We start from the raw sequence: 21,076 nt of genomic DNA, 5'->3' as shown, positions 1-21,076 counted from the left end.
GCTGGGGCGCGCCGCGCGGGTAGGGCGTCCGAGGCGGCGGGGAGGCGCCGGCCGCCGGCATGTCGCTGCCCCCGGAGAAAGCCTCCGAGCTGAAGCAGCTCATCCACCAGCAGCTGAGCAAGGTGAGCGCGGCGCGGGCACGGCCGAGACCGGGACCCAGACCTTGGCCGCGGCCGGGCGGGCCACCGCGCCTGTTTGCTGGGACGCGAGCCAGGCCGTGGGACGCAGAGCGCGGGCTGGCCAGGCCTCGCCGTGAGAGTTGGGGGAGATAGAGCGCTTTGGCTGTTGTAGGGCGCTGTGAACAGGGAGCGTTTAGCCAGCCGTTTCTGGAGGGCAAGTGCATTGTGTTTGGAGCCGGCTCGTACCGTGCTCGCAAGTGAGATATCAGGGTAGCTTTAAGGGTGACTCATGTGGGTATCGCTGAAGTTGCACCAGGAGCTCCAATCAGCAGCTCGTAGATAAGTCATGAAAGACAAGTTGCTAAAGGATCGGTGATGAAACTATGTGAGCTTCGGAGCTCTGAAAGAACCCGTAGTCTCCGAGGCGCTCAACCGAATGCAAGACGTTGAAGTCACAAAAGCCACCGTTTCTGGTGCTCTGGTCTGCCCAGGCTTCGTGCTAGGTTGTCTGGAGCATCTTTTGTCTAATCCCCACAACCATCTTTTGAGGGCGGGGACACACGTTTTCCATCTTCTAGGTGAGAAAACAGATTCACAAAGGGTAGGTAAGGTAGCTCAAGGTTACATATCTAGTAAGATGAAAGCTGAAATTCATACTTCGATCTGCCTGCTTCAGGTCTTCTGTGTAATATGCTCCCTCTCAAAAGATTTGTTTTGGTTGAGTGTTATTTGTGGGGAATTGGTAACAAAGGTAGCAGATAACCAGTAGAGACTATTTCCAGAATTTGTACTCATCTTTTAGAAGCTCACCTTTAGTTCTCATTCAGTTGTGGTGACAATGTACATTTATTGTTAGCTCGAGAAGCCTGAAACTTAAAAAACAATATTTACTTCTTTGTAATGTGAATTTTAATGCGAGTTTTTTTACGTAGATGGATGTCCATGGCAGAATAAGAGAAATCCTTGCTGAGACTATACGGGAAGAACTGACACCTGATCAACAACAGTTATCAACGGAAGATTTGATCAAAGCTCTTAGACGTCGAGGAATCATTGATGATGTGATCAAAGAACTTAATTTTGTTACTGTGAGTCATCTTTTAGGGGAAAAAAATTGAGAGTATATGCTCATGCATAACATTGTTTATAGGGTTTATATTTGGGGCCTCTCCTTTTAGTAAAACCTCATTAAAATAAGGCCATTTCATCTAGGAATAACCTTGTTTGTTTCAAGTGTAAGCTAGCTCTTGAGTATAGAAGGGGTATTAGGTATCAATGAAATTTCAGTTATATATCATATTCCTCTCTCTACAGTGACAGAATTTTGCCATCTTCTTTTTTTAATCTAAGATAATGTACAATCTTGTTATTTTCTAGGTCTGTAGTTTTGAATATACATATTTTAATCATTTTAGTTCACCATAACAAAGTTCTTTTTCACTGAGATTGTTCTATAATTTTTTTTATATTAAGCATATTTAAAAAATAAATCCTCTTTGGGCTTTATAAATTCTCTATGATATAAAATTATAATTTCTTTAAGAAAATAATTGACTGTGTAGCACTTAAATCTTTTCATACAGATAGGTCAATAGTGGGATGATAGCCTCTCAGGGCACACTTAGTAAGTAGGCCTTCTTTTGAAAATGAGGCAATAATGAAAAACTGTGACCCCAATACCTTGGTAATATGATGAAAATTGGATGGACTTCATAGTACACTAGGGAGTAAGTATTTTAACACAGCATCCTTTTTTGGGTTTTGAGGTTTATGAACCCATTTGTTACAAAAGTTGACCCAATAAGAACTTCTGCTGTGTGAATGTCACTTCCTTATTAAAATCATTTCATGGTGGAATCATAAGCCAAATGTTATATAAGATTTAGAGAAAGTTTAATCTGATTTAAGGTATTAAGGATTTGTTTTTAACATACTGTGGATGGCGTTGCTTGAAGACAATTTAATTCCTTAGTATTAGAGTGTAGGAGTGACCAGTTGTATCTTTTATTTTCATTATTTTAATTATGCTAGGAAAATAGAAGTTTTTTGAAGGGGCCTTATCCTATCAATGCTTAATTCCATTATTGGTATTTTCTTACCTAACTTTTTTTTGGGGGGCGGTGGGCGGCTGGCAGGTGGGGAATCCAAACTCTTGACCTTGGTGTTACCAACACCATACTCTAACCAACTGAGCTAACTGCCCAGCCCCATAACTTTTGTAATTTTTTGTTTTCCTTTTTAGGACAGTGTTGATCAAGAACTCCCTTCCTCTCCAAAGCAATCTGTTTGTTTTGATAGACAACCAACATTAAAAAAAAGTATGTATATATATTTTTTAACATTAACTTAGCTGTTGTTAGTAATGAATATTGATGTGCTGTAGTGTTTGTTATTTGATAGAAAACATTTCAATATTTTTTCCAAAATGAAATACTTAAAATTTTGTGGTTTGTTAACCAAAAACCTAGATTCTGGTTTGCATGAAGTATATCAGAAGATGTAATGTATAGCACCGAAGAAGCAAAAATAGGAACTGGTTTCTCATGTTTTAATAACATTTTATAAAAACTGTACTGCCTTGCTTTCTTAGTGGTAGTATAATTATCTGACAAATATAGTTGCTGAGTTGATAATTGTCTGAGTTGGTTTGTGGAGATAAAGGAATGTTGAATAAGCAACTAAAAAGCAGAGGTATACTAGACTCTGACTCCTTTCTAGTTGGGAAAAAGTAGCCAAGATGTAAACTCAGAAAAGGATATCGTATTATGTATCTCTTTTTCCCAGTATGCAAATGATTCTGGTATATAGTAAATTAGTTACTCTTTCTCTTTTTTTAGTCTTGGTTTTATTTCTGTGTTATTATTTCCTAATGTCTTGATCACATTCCGTAAGTTATTTGGCAGTTTCCTCATATATATTGCTACACTTTACAGCTAATATTGATCCAACACGGAGGTATCTTTACCTTCAGGTTTTGGGTGGAAAAGCTTTTTTGGAACATCTGCAAGAACCTGAACCTTTACCAGGACAAGTTTGTTCAACGTTTACTTTATGTTTACATTATCGAAACCAGCGTTTTCGTTCTAAACCTGTTCCATGTGCCTGTGAACCAGATTTTCATGATGGCTTTTTACTTGAAGTACACAGAGAAAGCTTAGGTAAGGAACAGTAATAAATTGTCACTTAACTGAGTAAATCTTTGTTAGGTTTTATTGTAGAACAACTAGAGCAACTTTTGCTGTAAGGAGAGATTTATAATGAACAAATCTCCCTAGTCTTTTATTTTTTTCCTCAGTGCTCTTTTTGATTTAAACTACTTCTATCCACCAACTTCTACTTTTTGCTTTATTCTCTGTTTGCTAGTTAATTTTCCCTGAAGATTAGTTTTTGACTGTTTTAATTGTTGGTTCTTTAGTAATAAACGTTTAAATACCTATTGTATGCATAGTACTATGCTAGGCTGGTGCTGGGGATGTAGTGGGGATGAGCTAGGCCCTTCTCATTTTTGAAGGATAACCAGATTTGTGATGCTGTGTAACCTTTAAAAGTCAAAATTCAGATGGGAATATATAATTATCTTTTTATAACTTTAAATTTTATGAAACCTGTACTTAATTCCTATAGCTGTTTTACACTATATAAAAAGGCATTTTGTACATTTTAGTTGTCAGTACAGAAATCTTTATATTTGTAAACTAAGCAAAGCTGCAGAACTATACTGACAGAATGTAGTTTGGGGATTAATGTTGATATATTTGAAGTCTTTTTATTGTAGTAGCATATACTTTAGGTAAGTACTTTTAAAGAACAGACTTATCTCTTAGGGATCAGAAAGCATTGATATGCCATAACTAACTAGATAACTCATTACAATTCTGCTAGTCCTCTCAAAATTTAGTGTAGATATAGGACTATTCCCATCTCTTGCATGCTGAGGCATTACCAGATGGTTCTTTTGGCGTATTATTTAGTGTAGTGTTATGTTGGCCTAACTGCAAATGTAATGATGTAATTTTCTTTGGTTTATGTTGCTAGGTGATGGAACTAGAATGGCTGATTCAACAACAATGTTATCAATAAGTGATCCAATTCATATGGTGCTAATCAAAATAGACATATTTGGTGAGACTACTTTAGTAGCATCCTATTTTCTAGAATGGCGATCCGTTTTGGGCTCAGAAAATGGCATAACCAATCTTACCGTGGAACTTATGGGTGTAGGTATGATGACTGTATCACTGTTACCTTTTTGTAGCCATAGTTTGTTTGTAAATACATTTTGTATCTTTAAAATGCCTTTGTAAGTCAAGAGATAAACCTGTGCAATAGAACTTTATTAGAAATACAATTGGACTACAGCATTGTAGTCTTGAAGAATGTCTTGAAGAATAGTGTCAGTCTAGCACTTCATAGTCAATCTGGCCTTCTCTTAAGGAAAATTTTTATTCTGGAAAATGAATATAGAAATTTTGAGGGTTTTAATTTTTTTCTAAGTTTATTTGATTAAATAGAAGGCTATAAAGAAAATTAAGATTCTTCATGCAGTCACACATGCACATGAGCAAAAAATTTACTCTACTCCACCACATGCTGGGATACACTGCATACCCGTCAGTACCAGTGGTTCTTCTGCATGTGGAGTAGGTGTTCTCTCAAAGTTTTACAGTGGGCAAGCGAGACTTAGAAGAGATGATAACTTGCTCTCAATGTCAGTATCAATGAATAGTACTCCTTGAGGGCAAAAACAGTGCTTATCTTGTTTATCATAACATGTTTTATTCGTAACATGGAATTATTTTGGTATTAAAACTTAGTCACAGAGTTAAATCTGGACAGTGAACAGCATAGCCTTAGTAATTTAGAATTTAATAAGTCAGACGCAGAATGTGTTTTTCTTTTTTTTTTTTAAAGATGACCGGTAAGGGGATCTTAACCCTTGACTTGGTGTTGTCAGCACCACGCTCACCCAGTGAGCAAACCGGCCATCCCTATATGGGATCCGAACCCGGGGCCTTGGTGTTATCAGCACCGCACTCTCCCGAGTGAGCCACAGGCCGGCCCAGAATGTGTTTTTCTTTAAAGAGTAGAGAAAAAGTTTTCTTTATGTGGGAGATATTTATTTATTTATTTATCTAGCGGCTGGCTGGTATGGGGATCCAAAGCCTTGATCTTCATGTTGTCAGCAACATGCTCTAACCAAGTGAGCTAACTGGCCCGCCCTATGTAGGAGATTTATTTTCAAAAAAGATATCTAGTTGTTTGTCTTCAAAAGTAGGCTTAACATGATAATCATAGTGATGACCTAGAAACAAGCATATTCTGAATCACTAAAGAAATATTAAATAGTTCTGGTGAGAAGTATATTTGTTTTCTAATTTTTAAAATCCAGGCATGGATTGAAAATTTGTTCTCACGTGATGTGATAATGGGAAGGGGTAAATGGAAATTAGTATAGGTGACAAAGAGCATCAGTGCTCTTTGACTTTTTTTTAAAGAGACAGAATGAGGTTTTAACGGTTGCTTTGACTTTGTATTTAATGTAAGTCCGTTTGGTATTATACATTGAATGAAGGTCAAAATTAAGAGTCCCAAATCCTTTGGACTTGTACCAAAAAGTACTTAAAACATGATTAGAAAGCTAAGAAAATAGTTAATCTCCTTATAGTTAGATAAATGTCTCTGTGAAATATAAAAACTGATTTGGTTCATTTTTAACACAAATATTAAAGGTGATATTGATTGTCGTCTTTACTCTATGTAAGTGGTAAAGCACCAAGTTCCTAAATTATTTTGACTAGATTTTGGTTGATTAAATATACATAGTATTAAAACCTCTGAAGTTCTAAATATTTATGTTTATAGGCACAGAATCAAAAGTTTCTGTGGGAATTTTAAATATAAAACTTGAAATGTACCCACCACTCAATCAAACATTATCTCAAGAAGTAGTGAATACACAGGTAAATAATTCTGTTTCTCTTCTTTGTGTATTTGTTTTTATAGTAGTATATTTACCTGTTGATCCTACAAAGTACTTTCTTTTTTAGAAAATTATCATTTATTACTTTTTAGGTTAGCACTCAAAGATTAACAAAAAGGATGAGAAAGAAGGTAAGACAAGATTGTTTTCCTAGGGAATCTTTAGTCTAGTCTGGGAAATACAATGAAGATTCATTGAAACAATACAAGAATTACAACATAAGAATTGGAATAAGGAGTAACATCAGTGGGGTGGGATTTTAACGTTCATTTCATAGACATTTATTGAGAGCTTGCCCTGTACTTTCAGGGCAGAAGTGCCTGGCACTTCTGGAATGTGTTTTTAGAGGCTTTCTTTCCTAATTCTGTTGTTGGGTCTTTAAGAAATTACTTTCTTCCTGGGTCATGTAAGATCAACGGGTTCCTTCATCCCTCCAAATTGGATTTGCCACACTGTTTAGTTCTTGCCAGACTTTGGTTTGCAGGTTATGATTATCTGCTGACTTGATGGAATGGCACTTGTGGAAAGAGTTTCTTGACTACATACTTCAGTGCTGAAATTGCACCTTTACTCCATTCTGCCCCATCATATTGTTCCTTTTATAGTCCTGTGGGGTTGCGATCCCTCACCGGTCACAAAAAAGACACACACACAAAAAGATTCCTAGTCCTTTTCCCCCAGGCAGACAATGTCCTGTCCTGTTTTCTTGAAACTTCCTCGTCTTTCACGTTCTAAACACTCATCTGCCTTTAGTCTCTAGCATGTGAGATGTGTCGTGGGTGGTATATGTGTCTGAAACCACATAGTGGGAAATAACCTTGGTATTACTCAATAAATATGTACTTGTGTATATACATACACATACATATGTGTGTATATCTATGTTTTAATCATGTTATTCATAAATTTATATAATATGTAAATGAGTAAACATTTGGGTTTTCTTTTTCGTGATAGTAACTTTTAATTTATTTTGTTGACAGATAAATGGGTTCTACTTTTTATTTTATTTTTGGTGGCTGGCTGGTATGGGGATCTGAACCCTGACCTTGGTGTTAGCAGCACCATGCTCTCCCAAGTGAGCAACTAGCCAGACTGGGTTCTACTTTTTAAATTTAACATTGTTTTATAAAAAACTTTTTCATGTTTCTGCTGTCATGTTTATCTTTTTTTTTTTTTTTTGTCCTTTTTGAGACCAGCCACACCACGCTCAGCCAGTGAGCGCTGTGAGCGCACAGGTCATCCCTATATAGGATCCGAGCCCGCGGCGGGAGTGCTGCAGTGCTCCCAGCGCTGCACTCTCCCGAGTGCGCCACGGGCTCGGCCCATGTTTATCATTTTTAATGACTGAAGCATAAGTTTATCCTCTTTTTTATTTTTTTCTTATTTCTTTTTTTTTCCTCCTGTTTCTTATGTATAAATTGTTTCTAATTTTCCAGGAATGTTCTTTAAAATTACACCATTATTAAAAATTTTTAAGGCAGAAATATTTATTGGTCTTAAACAGATGTTAAAAAGTGTTAGGTACTTTTCCAACACTGGGCATACAGCTGTGTACCAGGCAGACAGCTTGCTCTCAAGAAGCTTAGATTTTGGTGGGGAGACAATAAACAAACAATATCAGATAGTAGAAGGTGTTATGTGGGGAATTATTAAAGGATGATATGATAGAGTCGTTACTGGGAGGCTGATTTAGTTCAAGCGATTATAGGGTAGAGAAAGATCTGAATAGCAAGAAGCAGCCTGTCATGCAAAGATTGGGCCTGAACATTCCAGGCCGTAGGACCAGCCTAGAGCAAAAGGCCCTATGCAGGCATAAAAGCCTTGTGTGGCCAGAGTGTCGTGGGTGTGGGGAGAGGTGAAAATGAGATAGGGGCCAGAGTTTATAGGTCAGAGCAGGGAGTTTGCAGTATGACGGGAAATAATTAAAGTGTTTTAAAGAAGAGAATGACAGAATATGATTTATTATTTTAAAATGTCTGTCTTAGGAGGGAAAAAAAGATCACGCTGACTGACAAGTGTATGGAGACTGGATTGTACCAGGAATAAGTGCAGAAATAGGGAAGTCAGGAGGCTCTTACAGATTAGGGTGGTGATAGTGATGGAGAGTAAATAGATTTGTTACATATTTTGTAGTAATTAAGGAGAGTGAACAGAAATTGAGAAAAAATATTTTTTTTCATTTCAAGCTTGCTTTGGAACGACAGAAAACTGCAGAGAAAGAGCGATTGTTTCTTGTCTATGCTAAGCAGTGGTGGAGGGAATATTTGCAAATTCGACCTTCACACAACTCACGGCTGGTTAAGATTTTTGCACAGGTTTGTAAATATTAGAAAAGTTTCATGTCTGTATTTGATATTTACTGTTGTATATGTAAATTTTACTTACATTTATAAAATGTATTTACTCCAAACAAATGAAAGTTTCTAAAATATAGTGCTGATTTTGTAGTACTCACTTTGGCTGAGTAAGTGAATGGTATAATACAATCTTTGTTTTATTTTGCTTTCTATTTCAATTATGGGGTTTTTAAACCCTTTCTGAGTATATTTGACTTAAAGTAGATGAAAATACATTTTGTTTAACTTGGGAGTGTGTCCTTGCTTGATACTTAGAACTAAAGAAATTAATCACTTATATACTTTGCAGTTTTTACGTGACTTCAGCTCTTGTGTGAAGAACTGGGGATCTGGGCATTTTTTTGTTGTTGTTAGGGTTTTTCTTAAACAAACAATATTACATGTAGTAATTCTGTATAACCAAGATCTCTAAGCCAGTGACCAGTAATATTTAACTGCAGCATTTCAACTATATCCCTCTGCTTCTGTTTTACCTGAGTCCTAAGCCCATTTTCTCTCTTTATAAACCAACATAAAATATATGGTCAAATCTGCATTTTTGTTTGTTTTTTGTTTTTGTTTGTTTTTGGTGGCTGGCCAGTACAGGAATGCAAACACATGACCTTGGTGTTATAAGGCTGAGTTCTAACCAACTGAGCTAACCAGCCGGCCTTCAAATCTATGTTTTTTGGTAACTTCTGAGGAACCATTCAAATATTTTATATGTATTCAACCTCATGTAGCTGTTTCTTTTTTTTTTTCATTAAATTTTTATTTTGTCATTATACAATGTATATGATTACTATGGCCCATCACCGACACCTCCCTCCTTCTTCCCTCTCTCCCCTCCCCCCAAGAATGTCCTTTCCGTTTGCTTGTTGTAACAACTTCAAAAAAGTATAGTTGTTATATCTTCTTCCCCCCCCCATGTAGCTGTTTCTATGTAAGTACAGTGTAGTAGTATTTTGACTTACGTTTCTCAGATCCTGCATATTCATTTAGCTTTACCCTCTTCTCCCTAGATTTTGGGACAAGCTAGAAGTGTTTCAATTTCTAGATAGGGAGCTTGGGAATGAGCGACCCTAGTTGGCTAGTTGTGGGACTAAGGGAAATGCCTTTTGACTTTCTGATAGCATTGTCTGTACATTGAAAGACCAGGTCAGCAAGGTAGCAGAGATGTCAGGGAAAGGGCAGGAAGAAACTAGTCAGATTGTAACTGGCTCCCTGCATCTACCTAGTCTGAGATGCAGTTATTCATTGCCAGGTGGAGTCTGATCAAAGAAATGGAAGATCAAAGAGGAGGTAGAGGAAATTGATATGCTGCTAAGGAAATCAAGCAACTGGGACTTTCTTTTAGGAAATATCAAATAAATGTCCTGTCTCTTAGAATTTACTGTAAAAATATTTGGACCACAAGGTCATTTAGTTTCATAGTAACCATATGAGATTGACAAGTGGGCAGGCATTGCCTCTCTTTGTAGACAGTATGAAGGATAGATAAGTGAAGAGTCTTTCCTAAAATCGAACAACTCAGTCATGGCAGAGTCTGTATTTTTTTTTTTTAAAGATGACCGGTAAGGGGATCTCAACCCTTGGCTTGGTGTTGTCAGCACCACGCTCAGCCAGTGAGCAAACCGGCCATCCCTATATAGGATCCGGACCCATGGCCTTGGTGTTATCAGCACCGCACTCTCCCGAGTGAGCCACGGGCCGGCCTCAGAGTCTGTATTAAATTGCAGTTTCAACTAGTACCTTCTTGGTTTGTGCCACCTCTTTCCATATACATAAGGTAAATAAAATTCTTATCTTACTTAGATCCCCAGAGCTGTTTCTTACTGCTTTGTTCTATTTTTAACTAGCTATGAAATTAGGAACAACAGTTATTTAGGGCAGTCAATCTAATTACAAAAAGTATAGTTACAAACCAAAAAATTATTATACATGTTCTGAAAAAGAATTTCTAATATTTGCAGGCCCAAGAGGAAAGCTTACAGCAGCAGTGTCCAGTAGAACTTTCTGCAGTGATGGAAATGTTCTATGTCTTTGCTGTCCACTATGGTAGCCACTAGCCATGTACTGAGCACTCAAAATGTGACTAATGTGATTGTAAAGAACTGAATTTTAAATTTTATTTAATTTTAATTAATTAAAATTTGAATGGCCACATATGGTTGGTTAGTGGCTTTTTATTGGACAGTGCAGGTTTAGAGTTTGAAATACGGAAATTTTCAAGATGCTGAAATATCTTATGGGAATATATTTAGATAATATTAGAAATGTTGCTGTAATAAAACATGTAATGATATATCTTGCATTCCAAGGTGCTACTATTGATGATTGATTTAGGCAAATGCATTCGTATTTTATATACTCGTCCCTTTTTTGCCTGTCAGTGAATTTGCAAGAATAGGAATGTCTCACACAGGAAGTGAGTTTATTTCCTTGATTCTAACCAAAGATCTGTAGACTCATCAGGGTCATTATCCTTAATAATCCATCATTCTTTTTCTCCTTTACTAGCTGGTTTTGCTATTGTACAATAATTTATTTAATGATGCCTTTTCAATTTTTTAGTGAAAGAAATTTTAAACTAAGTTATAGAAATTGAACTTTAAGACCACTAAGTTTTAAGAAAATGTTATAAATCACTTGAAGATTGAGGATATCCTGTCAATGTTCAGATTGTGATTTCAGGACATTACATTCTCATGCTACACTATATTATTAGTAATGCTGAATTAATATACAAGAAAACCAAATAATAGTTCTCCACTTCCTTCCAAAAGAATAATTTCTGTTTTAAAAATTTATGCCTTTTAGGGTTGAGAGCTATAGGTATGAATGGAAAGTACAGTAGTCATTTTGCTGTGCAACATATAAATATTCATGAATACAAGCAAACAGTGGGGGCGGGGAAGAAGACACAACAATCACAACAATTCCTTGAACTTTTTAAGACAAGTAAACAGATATGTTGATGGGGGGGATGGAGGGGGAAAGAGGAATTGGTAAAGGGACATGAAAATCAACTACATTGTTTATTGATAAATTAAAATAAAAAACAAATAAATAAAATAAATAAAAATAAATAAATAAAAATTCATGATCTTTCTCACTATAATCAAATATAAATAAGTGAGTTTTTTTGTATTGGAAAAGTGATGTGTTTGTGGTATAGAAAGACATCAGTGGTTCTGATAATTCAGAAAGGTGTTATTTCTATTGGCTCAGTTAGATCTGATTTCCTAAGGAGCCCTGCCATAGTACAGAGTGTTAAGTCATCTCCAAACCTTGAATAGCAAGCAGCCCTTTCACTTTGCTGTGTCAGTGATCATGAAGTTATGGAAAACGTGGGCTTTGGTAATACTAAGAATACAGTGGTGAACAGTCATCAGAGACTTTATATGTGCAGTTGTTACTTAGCACAAGCACTTAGATACATCCTATATTTAGAATGTAAGACTTTTCCTGAAATGTTTTCAACATTCTGCTTTCAATTGACTTGCTTAACAAACTGTTGTTTCCTGCGGATCTCTAAGTGTGATGCCCTAGTGGAAAACAAAGCAGAAATGAACTCTGATAATTGTTGTTATATCAGTCTATCAGAAAGTTATTTATTCTGCCCAGATATACGTTGTTAAGTTCTGTATAGTAATTTGAAAGAACACTTCGGCGTAGATCCCTCTACCTCCCCTATGTATCTGCCCACCCTTTTCTCAGAGGAGTTCTTACTGTCACAGGCTTCCAGTCAGACAGCTCAGGATTTGAATCCTGGCTCTGTTGTCTAATAGCTGTACCTTCAGTTTCATCATCTATAAAATGAAAATAATAGAGATGTTATGAGTATTAAAAGAGGAATTATATGCACAGCACTTAGCCTAGTGTTGGATGCAGGGTAAACACTCAGTAAATGGTATCCAGAATTATTTTATCCCACCTTAATGTATTCTAAAAAAATGTTAAAATTGGGGATGATTAATCATTACAGATAATGTTTTCCCCCTCTTCTTCCAGGATGAAAATGGGATAAATAGACCAGTCTGTTCCTATGTTAAACCTCTTCGAGCTGGGCGGCTTCTGGATACTCCAAGGCAAGCAGCAAGATTTGTCAACGTCCTTGGTTATGAACGAGCCCCTGTTATTGGAGGAGGAGGTAAACAGGAACAGTGGTGCACTCTGCTGGCCTTTCTCTGTAGAAACAAGGTACCATACACACAGAGTTAAATAGCAGTACATCATAGTTATTCTGAATTTATAATACATTTGTAAAAGATTAACTTAGAGAAATGTACATACTGTCAGCTTGAACAAGTCAGAATCTTGTTTTTACTATTTTTCGTAACATTTCAATATCAATATGCAAAGAAAAACTTAGCATCTTTATTTCCTCATGTAGTTTCTTATTTAATTTATTCTGATTTTTGTGAGGTAGAGACATACAAGTATCATAGTGTCGTAAACTAAGTTATAGAGTGAATTAGAGACAGCGCCAGAACCAGAACCATGGTCTTCTGGTACTATTAATGTGTTAAAATTTGCTCAGATAATACATTCTTTTTTAAATACACCAAAAAAAATTTTTTTTAAGTATATTCTTTTAAGAGAAAATGACATTACAAAATGAATATGGAAAAAAAAATCTGGGATTGAATGGTATTTTGTTTATATTTATTTTATTTATATTTATTTTATTTTGTTTTTTTAGTGGCTGGCCGGTAAAAGGATCAAACTCTGGACCTTGGTGTTATCAGCACCACACTCTAACCAACTGAGCTAACTACCCAGCTCTTGTTTAGTTTAAATATACAAGTGTATATTTAAGAGTTTGGGTAAATTTATCGATGTTAAACTTTTTTAATGACTTGATTTCAGCAAACTAATTTTATAGATTATGGGATATTTCCTAACCTTCTGTGTTTTAAAAATGTTCATAAGGGCCGAGCCCATGGCACACTCGGGAGAGTGTGGCGCTGAGAGCGCAGCAGCGCTCCCGCCGCGGTTTCGGATCCTATATAGGGATGACCGGTGTGCTCACAGCACTCACTGGCTGAGCGCGGTGCGGCCGGTCTCGAAAAGGACAACAACAACAACAAAAAAAAATGTTCATAATATGATAATTAAGACTACCTTTAGCATTCGATTTAGTTAAAACAGGAGAAAAAAAGAAATTTACTATATGTATTCTTCTTTTGAAGTAATTTTTTTTAATCTGAGGTGGTATACATAAAAGGGATATTCACAAGGCAAAGCTCATACAAGTGTAGTTTAAAAACTGTGTGGAAAAATGTAATTAAAAGATAATCCGAATCTTTCCATAAACTTTTTGAAGACCCCTCATACAGTGAAAGAATTTGGATGAGAGGCTGGTTTGTCAATTAGAAAGATGTGTCTTGAAGACAATTGAAAAGCAGTTAAACATTAGTTATGGAAAAAAAATTGTTTTGGGCCGGCCCGGTGGCGCACTGCTATAGTGCGCCGCTTGGGAAGCGTGGTGGCGCTCCTGCCGAGGGTTCGGATCCCACATACAGACCGGTTCCCGCTCACTGGCTGAGCGAGGGGCGTGAGCAACACCAAGGGTTGCGATCCCGTGGCCGGTCCCGGTCCGGTACGGGCGCGACACTGAGGGTTGCGATCCATTGCCAGTCACGAAAAAAGACAAAAAGAAAAAAAATTGTTTTATTTCCAAGCTGCAATTGCCAAAATTTGTGTAGATGGATTTAAACTTTTTTATTTTGAATAATTTAGGAATGTTACATATTTAAAATTATTATATAAATAATTATTTTGTAAAGTACATAATCACTTTGATTCACTATTTTCTTTTAAAGAGAAAGCTCATCTTAGAATCTGGAAAATTATTTAAATATTTAAAATATTTTTGTTGCATGAACGATAACATTACAACAGTAAAGATGACTTCACCCATAGTTCTGTTCCCAGTTTATTATTTCTTTTTATATTTTTGTTTTTCTCCTGTATATGTATCATTTTTTCTATAATAGTAATGAAGATATAAATAAAATTTTGTGTCCTCCTTTTAATATAGCATTATGCTATGAAGATTCTTCCATGTTTTGCTACAGTCTTTGTGATTTCCATCTTTTTCTTTTTGGTGGCTGGCCAGTATGAGGATCTGAACCCTTGACCTTGCTTGGTGTTACAACACTGCGCTTTAACCAACTGAGCTAATTGGCAAGCCCTGTGATTTCCATCTTTCAATGGCTGAAGTTTTCTTGAGTCAGTATACAAAATCTACATAATTATTTACTTATTGTAGGAACTGTTTCTTTTGGCCAAGTTAGGCTTGCTTCCAGTTTTTTTTCTATGATGTGAATGAACTTTTACATTGAATATCTTTGCATGTTAAATTATTTTTCTCTTGAATTTTTTTTTGTACAAAAGTCCAGAATAGAAATTTCTGGGTCTAAAAGGTTGGCTCTCATATTTTTATAAAGTCAAATTAATTACTATAAAATGCTCTTTGTTTTATTATAGTTAATTAAAGAAAAACCCAAAAAACAGGGCTGGCCAGTTAGCTCAGTTGGTTAGAGCACGGTGTTGATGACACTGCAGTCAAGGGTTCAGATCCCCATACCCGCCAGCTGCCAAAATAAATAAGTAAATAAATAGGACAGTGTAGAACCACTAATGCAAATTTTGGGGGAAAGAAATAATCCTTCATTCTAACACTCACTCAGTTCAACAGTTAGTTTTGCTTTTGCATGTTACCTATAGTGTTCCTATACTTAAATACGTATCTTTATATAATTGTAGCTGTATTGTTTAATATTTTAATAATGTTTTCACAGAGCATATTATCAGATATTTTCTATTGTTTTTATAGTCTTAAGTTTTTAAATTGTGAAAGTAACATAACCATATCAAAGAGAATTTGGAAAATGGAGAGGAAAATTATATGTAACCTACCCTAATAATAGCCACTGTTGGCATTTTGTTATTTTTTCTCCCACCCGTGTTTTCTGTGTATGTATTTCCTAGAAATTATTGTGTATAGCTACTATAACTCATTGGTTTAATTTGAGTGTTTTCCCATTTATCTGCATTTTCTGCAATATGATTTGTCAGCTTGTGTGCTCGTGTCCTTTAGCTGTTCATCTATTGAAATCTTCCTGCTTTTCTTTCTGTGTTGTATGAGTTCTTTATAAACTTTGTGTATGTGTTATGACTGTCAGATTTGTGAGCACTAACTCTGTAAAATAATTTTTCCCCATTGTTTCAGCTTACCACTGGACTAAAGATTAAAAAGTGAAAAAAATGTATTAGTAAATTTTTATTGTAATTTTGTATTTAAATATTTAATGAGGAGACGATATGAAGGAATAAATACTTAATTTAAGTTTGTTTTGTCTTCTAGGGTGACTGTGAAGATCATGCTAACCTTCTGTGCAGCCTTCTTCTTGGATATGGGTTAGAAGCCTTTGTCTGTGTTGGGACTAAGGCAAGAGGAGTACCTCACGCGTGGGTGATGACCAGTGGAACTGATGGGACCATCACCTTTTGGGAGAGTTTAACAGGACACAGGTTAGTCAACTAAGTTTACAAGGATATTAAAATGAACATATAAATGTTTTAAGTTATAGGGTTTTCTGTTCGTATTGATGGTACTCAAAGGTATATGTTGATAATTTTAGTTTTAGAGACTTTCAATGACTGTGTAAAAAATTAATTATGGTGCACTCTGAACTCTACAAAAGTTTGTACCCCTAAAATACTTTTGTAGAGTAAATGAACTCTACAAAAGTTTGTACCCCTAAAATACTTTTGTAGAGTAAATGAACTCTACAAAAGTTTGTACCCCTAAAATACTCTTTGTCAACATGAAGTTGGTAAAAAGTAAATTATATTTACTTGTATTTTTTAAAATTGTCAATGTTTTTTTCTGAAGATCATCCCTAAGCTTGAAAATAAGTTCAAGTTGTAAATCATGATATCTTTTGAAAATTTGATGTGTTCACCAACTCCATGTTGGTGAATCCACTGGATGTTTTTTTTTAGTACTTTAGCCTGTCATCAGATTTTGAAAGAGTTGAGTACTCCCTCCTTCCTGGAACATTTTCTTCCCTTAGCTTCCCTCATATCATTGTCTTTTAATTTTCATTATTCCTCTCTGGCTGTTCTATCTCAGTTTTCCTCCTCTTGTCTTTAAATGTTGTGTGTACTAGAGGTATAGCCCTTGGCCTCCTTTTTATTTTCCTGGGTACTCTGTATCTGGTTGATAATCATTTTTGTTAGTCATGCCTCATAATCTATAACTAAATTATTTTAATTGTGTTATCTGGGATAAACTTTTTTTACCTTAACAATATGCATAGAGGGGCCGGCCCGGTGGCGCACTGGATAGTGCGCTGCTTGGGAAGTGCGGCGGTGCTCCTGCCCGAGGGTTTGGATCCCACATACAGACCGGTTCCGCTCACTGGCTGAGCGAGGCGCGGGAGCAGCGCCGAGGGTTGCAGTCCCGTTGCCGGTCCCCGGTCCGGTACGGGGGCAACACTGAGGGTTGCAATCAGTTGCCGGACACGGAAAAAGACAAAAGACAAAAAAAAAACAATATGCATAGAATATATTCTGTTGTTAAAGGAATAAAGTTGGTTTCTATATTATAAGATGTACTTTACAATTAATTCAGAGTAATCAAATTGTGAAATATAAGAAGGAAAAACAAGTGTTAAACTCTAGTCCTGGGAAGTAGTTATATCCTTAAGTTTTAGAATAATTTTTTTTCTCAGTACGATGCTGCTTTCTTAATTTTTAAGTTCTCATTATGTAAAATTATTTAATTTTTTAGGTACATCCACAAACCTATCAATCCTGATGAACCTCCACTCGCTGAACAGCCCAAACCGTTGTACCCATATCGAACAATTGGTTGTGTTTTCAATCATCAGATGTTCCTGGGAAATTGTCAACCTTCTGATGCTGTAGAAACTTGTATATTTGATTTGAATGATGAATCCAAATGGAAACCCATGAGTGAAGAAGCAATTAAATCTGTGTGTGCTCCAGGAGCTACAACGTCCCTTCCTCCCTTTCCACCTCTATGTGCATCCACGATTGATGCATCAGTAACAAGTAATGAAATAGAAATGCAGCTGAGGCTCCTGGTGTCAGAACATAGGAAGGTAATTAACACTGAAATTGTTGTTCTTTCATTTATGTATTTAACTTTTTTTAAATTTTGGCATATATGATAGTGCCAGTCATTGCTCTAGCACCAAAAAAAGCAAATGCAGTCCCTACCTGTTGGGAAAATAGCACAGTTTAGTCAGGTCCCTCCCTCAGGGCCGGTTGGGGGTGGTTCAGTAAATAAATCGTGTGTGTGGGTGGAGTTGGTGCGTATGTGCAGCACTGCCACTTTTGCTGGTGTCTGGCCTGGGCCGCCATACTCCGCGGTCATGCTTTTCTAACCTACGGCTTCCAAGGACCTGTTTACTGGTTGCCTAGCTCATAGATCTGCATGTGAGGGGTCTGGTGACCCAGCCTGGCATGTGAAGGGTTTGTGACCCAGTTTGGACAACAGGCTTGAGGGGTCTGTGAGCTCCAGACCCAGCCCTAGCTTGGCATTTGGCCCAGTTGGTGCAGGATCAGGGTTAGGTAAAAGAGCCAGACAACTAGCGTGGTTGTGTAGCTCTGCAGCTGGCGTCACGAACAGGATTCCGACAAGAGCCAGAGCGTGACACTACCTTTATGAAATTTATAGTTTTGAAAGTCATGAGAGTTAAGTTCTGAGACTCAGAAACTTCCAAATTCAGTAATACTTCTAGAATTTATTACTTCCTCCTAGAAATGAAGAATGGTGGACTTGTTCACATCTTAGAGTCAGACTTATGCTGAATACCACTGTTTTGATTTCCTCTTTGTGAAATGCTTATTCAAATAATTTCTCCATTAAAAATACGGGTTTGGTTTTTTTTTATATATATTCGCTTTTTTCCCCCAGGTTGGTTTCTGCTTGTTTTGTTTTCCTGTTACACTCAACTGGGTAGATGTAAAAAGATATCTTCGTTCTGGCTTTAATTTGTATTTCCCTGATTACTAATGAGATCAAGTCTCTTGTTTATTAGCCAGCCATGGAGATTTCTTTTGGAAAGAAGACCTAAGAAGCAATAATCATAAAGGAAAAGATTGATATATTTTAAGGGCTTATGTTCATCAAAAGAAACCATTAAGAGACTGATGCTTTGGGGTGGGAAAAGTTATTTATGACACATGTAACTGATAAAGGACCAGAATCGAAAATTCCTACAAAAGATTTATTTCTAATTCATCTTTTGGGGTTCCTTATAAGGCTCCCCCCATTGGGTGAGCCCTGATTTCTATGTTCTTTGAGGCCATCAAAGGCAAACTAATTTATCAGGTATGTTCTCTGGGTTCCCAATAACTTTTAACTTTGGCTTGTAACATATTCCTTACTCACTTGCCAACTCAGCAAAGCATTTAAAAGTATGTTTTGGAAAATCCGTTATTTGTAGTGATTTTAAGCAGTAGAATTGGTCAGGACACCTTGTTCATTACACTGCTGGAAACAAAAGCAATATTTTACTGCATTATAAGAATTACTTTTTATACAAAACAGAAGCAAAGCTGAGGTAGAGGCGAGTGTAGATCACTAGCTAAGTTAATGGTGCTTGTAGGCCTGCAAGTAAGATTCAAGTTTTACCAGGGAGAAGTATAGTTGATATTGACCTTCGAGATCACTTGTGATCAGTTAAAACCTTGAATGTGAAATTAGGAAATGTTAAAAATCTGTTATGATAATCAAAATACTTAGAACTTTGAGAAGTTTTTTATGTTTGTAACTGAATACTTTTTTTTACTTCGTGTGTTTAGATATCAATGGTTCATTCAGTGTCATAAATGAAATCATAATTGCCTTTAATGTAGAACATATGTTTCAAGCTCCCTGAGGGCCTGTAGTATGTTGTCTTCACCTTTTTATCTCTTACAGTATAAAAGTTAGTGCCTTTTACAGTGTAAATGCTCAGTAAATATTTGTTTAATTACATATGCAATTAATAAATTAAATGAAATACAATTCCAAAATTTACACAGTATCTTCCATTAGGACATTCCATATGGTATTTCCTAGTAGATGCAAAACAAGTATAAGATTCAGAGCCTACATGAACATCATTGTATTGAATGTTTTTGGTTATTTCTCTAAGAGGTAAAACCTGATCACCTGTAGTTCCTTTTATTTTCAATTATATTTTTATGCATCCTTATAATAAGTAATAGGAAGTTTAAAAAATTTCAACAGCTTTTTCAAATCTTTTCTTGGCACACGTTAAAATAATGTTTTTACTTAATTGGTTTTTAAAATATTAATGTATTTCACTTTTTTCTTTTTCTCTTTTGGTTGCTATAGGATCTTGGTCTCACTACTGTTTGGGAAGACCAGCTTTCCTATCTTTTATCACCAGCTTTGGCTTCTTATGAATTTGAGCGTACGACAAGTATATCTGCAGGCAATGAGGAATTTCAGGATGCAATAAGGAGGGCTGTGCCTGATGGTCACACATTTAAAGGGTTTCCAATACATTTTGTGTATAGAAATGCAAGGCGTGCATTTGCCACGTGTCTTCGGTAAAGTGCAATTTATTGATACCTATATGTTTCTGGTGTAGGCCTCTTAGAGATCAGTTAGTCTGGAAGTTACTTAGGGATGACATCAGAATCACATGGGGAGCAATGACTTGCCCTCCTTGCCACAAATTTTGATTCATTAGGTCTGAAATGTAGCCCCAGATAGTCTAAAATTTTCCCAGTGATTTTGATGCAATCTCAGTTGAGGATCTCTGATCCTGTCTAGTACAATATTTTTAATTTATAGACTAGGAGGAAATAGTCTATAATTTGAATTGCTCAGCCAAAATTACAGAGCCATTGGTAGTAGAGACAAGGTTTTATTGTTATTATTGAATAATTTTGTAAAAAAATTTTTAATTGTACATATTTGTGTGGCAAAGTGTTTTGTTTCAATAAATGTATATATTGTACAGTGATTCACTTCGACTAGGTAGCATATCTATCACCTAAACATTTATCTTTAATTTGTGGCAATTACAGTCAAGATTCTCTTTGCTAGCTATTTATAAATACACTGGGCTGGCCTGTGGCTCACTCGGGAGAGTGTGGTGCTGATAACACCAAGGCCACGGGTTCAGATCCCTACATAGGGATGGCCGGTTCGCTCACTTGGGAGAGCATGGTGCTGACAACACCAAGTCAAAGGTTAAGATCCCCTTACCAATCATCTTTAAAAAAAAAAAAAAGAAATATATAATATTATTAGCACTGGTGAGCCTAGAACACCAGAACTTGTTCTTCCTGTCTGCATGAAACTTCGTACCCATTAATCACAGAGACAGGATTTTAAAAAATTATTTTAGATACTGACTTTTTAATTGAATAAATTTTCTTTGTTATGTAGGTCTCCTTTCTGTGAAGAAATAATCTGTTGCCGTGGAGACCAGGTGCGACTGGCAGTTCGTGTCCGAGTGTTTACTTACCCTGAATCTGCATGTGCCGTTTGGATCATGTTTGCTTGTAAATATCGCTCAGTATTATAGGACTAACATTTATATAAGAATTATACCTGTGTTTTATTAGAGTTTTAC

The 21,076-nt window shown here is 36.3% G+C and overlaps 1 protein-coding gene across 1 annotated transcript in view; it reads left to right on the top strand.

The window, feature by feature from the left end:
- The first annotated feature begins 10 nt into the window (after positions 1-10).
- CEP76 (centrosomal protein 76kDa) overlaps positions 11-21,076 on the top strand; it is a 21,910-nt gene continuing 844 nt past the window's right edge. Inside the window, exons 1-12 of the mRNA XM_008585853.1 lie at positions 11-122; positions 1,052-1,207; positions 2,362-2,437; positions 3,053-3,277; positions 4,155-4,340; positions 5,982-6,079; positions 8,289-8,417; positions 12,453-12,641; positions 15,814-15,980; positions 17,245-17,578; positions 19,825-20,042; positions 20,890-21,076. The exon at positions 20,890-21,076 is cut by the window's right edge and continues 1 nt beyond it. Coding sequence (XP_008584075.1) covers positions 60-122; positions 1,052-1,207; positions 2,362-2,437; positions 3,053-3,277; positions 4,155-4,340; positions 5,982-6,079; positions 8,289-8,417; positions 12,453-12,641; positions 15,814-15,980; positions 17,245-17,578; positions 19,825-20,042; positions 20,890-21,028 — 1,980 coding nt within the window. The 5' untranslated portion in view covers positions 11-59 and the 3' untranslated portion in view covers positions 21,029-21,076. The remainder of the gene's footprint in view (positions 123-1,051; positions 1,208-2,361; positions 2,438-3,052; positions 3,278-4,154; positions 4,341-5,981; positions 6,080-8,288; positions 8,418-12,452; positions 12,642-15,813; positions 15,981-17,244; positions 17,579-19,824; positions 20,043-20,889) is intronic.

The sequence above is a fragment of the Galeopterus variegatus genome, unplaced genomic scaffold (genome assembly GCF_000696425.1).
Source record: "Galeopterus variegatus unplaced genomic scaffold, G_variegatus-3.0.2 Scaffold3739, whole genome shotgun sequence".
Taxonomy (NCBI): domain Eukaryota; kingdom Metazoa; phylum Chordata; class Mammalia; order Dermoptera; family Cynocephalidae; genus Galeopterus; species Galeopterus variegatus.
The sequence above is the reverse complement of the archived record's forward strand: the minus strand, read 5'-3'. Positions and strand labels throughout refer to the sequence as shown.